The 5,833-nt window shown below is 49.5% G+C and overlaps 1 protein-coding gene across 1 annotated transcript in view; it reads right to left on the bottom strand.

The window, feature by feature from the left end:
* BOK (BOK, BCL2 family apoptosis regulator) overlaps nucleotides 1-5,370 on the bottom strand; it is a 14,062-nt gene extending 8,692 nt beyond the window's left edge. The window contains exon 1 of the mRNA XM_023743389.1: nucleotides 5,340-5,370. Coding sequence (XP_023599157.1) covers nucleotides 5,340-5,370 — 31 coding nt within the window. The remainder of the gene's footprint in view (nucleotides 1-5,339) is intronic.
* Between the last annotated feature and the right edge of the window lie 463 nt (nucleotides 5,371-5,833).

The following is a 5,833-nucleotide window of genomic DNA, read 5'->3' as shown; positions in this document are numbered from 1 at the left end:
GTCCGCGCGTGACCCCGGATGGAGCGCGGAGTGCGCGGGGCCTCGCGCGCTCATAGGGCTCAGGCGACGACGTCGGGCTCTAGGGGAGCGCAGGACGCACCGCGCGACTCTCCGCCAGCGAAAGGCGAGGCTTGGGGCTTCGCCTTCTAAGGAAAGGCAACCCCCGGGGCGGAGCCGCGCGGGAGCCTCCCCGCTTAAGGAGGCCTGAGTGAGTTCCCGCTCAGGGCGGGCAGGAGCTGCCCCGCATGGCCCAGTGATTAGCACCTAGCTGGGGCCTCAGACCATTTCCCCACTGAATTGGCAAAGAGTCCCCACCTGCGTTCACACCCGGCCACACTTTCTTATTGATTCCTAGAGTTCTTTATATATTCTGTGTTAGAGATGGATCCGGGGATTTTCATTGTATTGAAGAGACTGCCAATAATTGTGCTGTTCTGTGGTTGCTATTGATTATAACGAACAGGAGTTATTCTCAATGAAGTCCAATTTATCAGTCTTTTCTCATATGCTTCATGCCTTTCCATAATGATATTGTATGTTTTCTTTTTGAAGTGTAATAGTTTTAGCGTTCACATAGTGATGGGCCACATTAATTCTTGTGAGTGGTGTGGTAAGGGGTCAGAGCTCATGTATTTTCCATGTGTGTATCCAGTTAACCCAGCATCATTTATTGAAAGACCATTTCCCCCACTGAACTGGGAAAGAGTCCCCATAATAAACAAGTGATGTACATGTGAAGATCTGTTCTGGACTCTTCTATCCCACTATTTATTTCTCTATCCTTGAACCAACACAGCCCAGTTCAAAGAACAGGATTGACCAACTTGCTCCAATTCACACCTAAACAGCCAATAGAATACATGTTCTTTCCCTGTGCACATAGGATTTTAACCAAAATAAACCAAATCCTGGGCTATAAAGTTGTAACAAATTTAAAGGATTGAAATCATATAATTGTGTTGTCTCAGCATTAATTTAAAACTCAATAATAATAAAACTACTAGAAAGCCTCCAAGTGCTTGGCAATTAAACATTACACTTGTAAATAATCAATGGGTCAAAGAGTAAATCACAAGGGAAGTTGCAAAATATTTTGAAGTGAATGGTAGTGAAAATATGGGATGCAGGTAAAGCAATGCTTAAAGGAAAATTTATAGCTTTAGAAGAATAACTAAAAATTAATGCTCTAAGTTACAACTCAAGAAGCTAGAAAAAAAATTAACAAATCCAAGCCAAAGGTGAAAAAAATAAGATCAGAAATTAATAAAAGCAAAAATTAGAAAAAATATAAAAAAGCCAAAAATGTTATTTGAAAAGATTAATAGAAATGATAAACCCCTGGAAATGGGTAAGAACTCCCCCCCACCCACACACACAGACATACACACAAATTCTAATATCAGGAATGAAAAAGAGGGCATCACCACAGGTATTACAAACATTATAAACATAGCAAAAGGATAGGATGAGCAACTTGGACAGTAAATTTGAAATTTAAATGAAATGCAATTTATCAAAACTGATACTAAATTAAATTTGTTTAATCCATAATTTAAAATTTTCTTACAAAGAAAATTCTAGGTTCAGATGGTTTCATTGACAAATTCTTCTAAACAGTTGAAGAAATATCACCAACTGTATACAATCTGTCCAAAGAACCGAAAACGATGGAGCCTTTCCCAGCTTATTTTGTAAGGCCAACATAACATTGACCCCCAACCTGTCAAGAACATTAGAAGATATTAGGAAAGCTACCAAACCTCTGCCTGCCTTGGTATCCCCCACCCATAGAACAGAAAATAACAACATCTATCTCCTCTGGTTGTTGAGAAGACTGAATCAGTTAATATGTGTAAAAAAAAATTGTGTAGTAAGTACTCAGTAATTTTTAGCTGTTTTTGCAGAGCAGCCACAGAACTCTAAAATATGAGCGTGCACTCTCCTGTTCTCTTTAATGCATAGAGCACCAGGACAGAGTCTGCCTCTGGTGCTTCTGAAGAGCACTCAGGCTTGGGGTTCCTTGTGTTTTATAGATGGGAATATGGGACTTACCCAAAGAGTGGCTGCAGGACGGGGCATAGCCCGATTGTGAACTTGAGTCTGACGCCAGGGCCCCTGGAAGGCAGCTCTGACATGAGAAGCATCTATGCCTGTGGATCCCTGATAACACCCCCCCCACCCCCACCTCATATGTGGGAAGTGTGGCCTCAGGGAACTTCCGGTCCCATTCACAGCCTCAGTTTCCTCCCAGACAAAATGAGACCTGGCTCTCTGTTTCCTTTGTCCTGGGTGGAAGGGTGTAGAAAGACTTCCTGGGCTCTGACCTGCAAGTGACAGATCACTGGGTGTAACCCAGAGTGACAGGGCCCCTTCAGTCCCGGAGCTGCAGGCTTGAGACCAGCCATGCCTGACACCAGGGGATGTCTTCCTGGACATTCCAGATCAGATAAAGCCGCGTCCCAGTGTATTCAATACTGAATATTGACAGCAGTAAGGAACTGAACAGGCCCAAGTATTTATCAAGAGGGGGGCAGTTAAACCCATCTGTAGTACCCGGACCACAGCCTTATTCAGACCTTTAAAAGCTTAGGCCCTGCTAGAATCACTTGAGGTCTACCTGTCCCTTGAGGCTGGAGGAGGCTGGCCTGACGTGTCCAGCTCAATCCCAGCCCCCAAGTCCCCCTAGGGTACTTGGACATTCTTCTAATTACCTTGGCCCTGATTTTCTGCCTCTTAGAATTCTTACTCTCCACTCTTATCTTGCATCTGACCCTTCTGTCTGCTCCGGGGTTGACCCAGTGTAGAACTTGGTCCCTGGCTGGTGAGGAGCCTTCTGAGTGCTCACAGCCCAAATTGACTTGAGCATAAGGAGGTCTGTGGAATTGTGTGACTGAAATGTCCAGGAGAAGTGCCCTGGTTTCAGGCATGGCTGGATCCAGGAGTTTCCCTTTCCATCTGGGGTCTGTCTGTGCTCCTTCCTGATGGCTTTGCTCTCAGGCAACTTGTCCCCAAGTGATTGCAGACTAATGCCTCTGGCTTCCTGTCTACCCTCCCCCTCATCCCCCCCCCCCCCCCCCCCAAACACACAAACATTTTGCCTTTTCCAGGGGAAAAAAACCACTCTTTCTAGGTAGCTCTGGGGGGGCCCCGGCACCAGCAGATTCTGTCCTTTACCCATCACTGAACCAGCTGTGGCTGGAAGCGGGATAGGTGCCCCATTGTCAGGCCTGGTCACAAACCTGGCCCTGGAGAGGGTACAGGGGCCCTTCAGTGGCCTCATCAGCATGGATGAGGGCGGGGCTACCATGGGAGGTGACAGGAGAAGGGTCCTATCCTGGCTTTCTGTAGGTAGAGACCTGCTCAAGGCTATTGTATGGCTCCCAATTTGGGGAGCAGAAGGTCTATAACTCAGTGATGACAGGTTTGTAAAGTGAGTGGCAATACCTACCTCAGATGTGGTCATGGGTCCCTGCCTGGTCCCCCTAAGGCCATTCAGGAGGACAGACACACGCAGGATGGTGTCCCCTACCCCAGAGCAAATGCTCGGGCCCCCAGAACAATCTGTCTACACCACTGCTGCCTCTTCCTGGCCTGGCCCTAGAGGGAAGTGACTGGCCGGAGTTTGCAGAGGTGTGGACTGGAGTGAAGGGGTGTAGAGAGGTGTGGACATGTGGGTTCATGTAAGAAAGCTGAATGCAGGGCTTGCTGTGGGTGGAGGGGAAGGTTTGGGCCATATTCTTGGTGGGAGTCTGGGTCTCTGGATCAGGTCCCAGCCTTTCAGGCTGTGAACCTAGTCATGAAGTAATACATGCTCATGTGATAAATTCTGGAAAATATAGAAAAAACATACAGAATTTGCACAAAAGATTCATAATTGGGCTCACAGGCAATCATTGTAAATGGCTTAATATATTTTTATCCAACCACAGGAGGAAAAAGATGAAGAGAAGGAGGGAGCTGGGTTGTAGCTGTTTCTGTTTTCCCCACTGTATTGTCGCCTGTGAGAACTTCCCCAGCTCCTTACGATTCTGCACAAATGGTAGTTTGATGACTGCACTCTGCTCCCTGTGGCTGTGTCACCCAGTTATTTATAACACTGGGTATGTTTAACTTGTTTGTACTTTTCCACTATTGAACTAAATCTTGTGCCTCTGATCACTTTCTTAGCATTGCTGCCCAGAAGTGGTTTCCAGGTCAGTGGGAAGGAGTACTTAAAAAAAATATATATTGATTTCAGAGAAGAAGGGAGAGGGAGAGATATAGAAATATCAATGACGAGAGAGAATCATTGATCAGCTCCCTCCTGCATGTCCCACACTAGGGATCAAGCCCACAACCCAGACATGTACCCTGACTGGGAATCAAACCGTGACTTCCTGTTTCATAGGTCAACACTCAACCATTGAGCCACGCTGGCCAGCATGGGAAGGGGCATTTCTGAAACTCCACATCATGACGTGTTTGGGCCCTGGTGGGGTAGCTCAGTTGGTTAGATGCAGCGGTCGACAACCTTTCGGACCTTACGGATCACCGGTTGGCGACCGCTGGGTTAGAGCATTGTCCCCATACACCAAGGTTGCGGGTTCAATCTCCAATCAGGGCACATGTAAGAAGCAACCAATGAATGGGTGGATCGACAAATCTCTCTCTCTCTCTCTCTCTCTCTCTCTCTCTCTCTCTCTCTCTCCAAATTACCAAATAAAAAGAAATTTTTAAAGAAGTGTTTGGGGGACAGCGTGGTCCCTGTGGCACCCCATTGCAAGGGTTCAAACACCAGAACAGGGAAAGGACTTTGAGCTCCGTGGGGTGGGCATGCGGCAAAGCGAGTGTCTGGCCTGCAGCCAGGGAGACAGTACTGGCTGCCTGTCGGGGGGCTGGGGCCGGGCGGCACCTGAAAGCACCCACCCTTCACTAACCTGGGTTTGAATGTTTCCAAAACTTATATTCACTCTTAGAAGGTGAAGATTTGCTGTCTGTGAGGATAGAGAAGGTGACCGAGGCCTCCAGGTGTGTGACGTATGACAGGGGGTGACGATGGAGTGGCTTACCTTTTGACCACCTGGATGTGGGTGGGTCTGCCTGGGGCCAGTGCTCCCCTGGTTCTGTGAAGGACACACGAGCGAATCCTTGAGCACACACTTGGCAAACACTGCGTGACCCAGCATGTGCTGCCCTCAACGTGCCAGAATGGCACCCCAACCTGGGCTGTGAGGACCCTGACTCGGCCATCCCCATGGTACGTGACCTCCCCATGCACTCAGGGAGGCCTAGGCAGCCACACGGTCCCCTTCCCTGGGTCATTCATTCATCTCTTTGCTGAATGTTCATGAGGTGCCCACTCTGCAGGGCCTCACTGGACACTGGAGGCATGGTGGCCGGCACACTGGCAGGGGCACAGTGCCCTGGGACGAGGCAAACACTTCTCCCAGGATTACACAGCTGTCTAGGAAAGGGGCTGCGGTCTGCTGGGGGAAGGCAGCAGGGCCTGAGGCTGCTGTGAGCCCTGAGGACCCGAGGGTGGGCCCTGGGCACCGTCCCCCACGGCTACCAAACCCTCCAGCGCAGCGCTGTCTCCTCAGCACCTGCGCTGAGGCAGCAGAGTCTGTGCTGGAGGGAGACACGGAGGCTGGGATCCCAGGGGGGTGTCAAGCAGGGAGGGAGGATTCGGGGAGCAGGAGGAGGAGGAGGCATGGGCAGCAGGTGGGCCGGGAAGGCAGGGCCTGGCCTGAGAGAGGGCAGCACTGACCTCTCCGGGGCTGGAGACCTCTGGGCACCCACCTGCCCTCCTGCACTGGCTGCTGTGTGGAGAGGCCTCTGGTCTTGGCCCCGCGGC

The sequence above is a fragment of the Myotis lucifugus genome, unplaced genomic scaffold, assembly GCF_000147115.1.
Source record: "Myotis lucifugus unplaced genomic scaffold, Myoluc2.0 scaffold_5, whole genome shotgun sequence".
Taxonomy (NCBI): domain Eukaryota; kingdom Metazoa; phylum Chordata; class Mammalia; order Chiroptera; family Vespertilionidae; genus Myotis; species Myotis lucifugus.
This window is presented reverse-complemented; position numbering and strand designations above follow the sequence as displayed.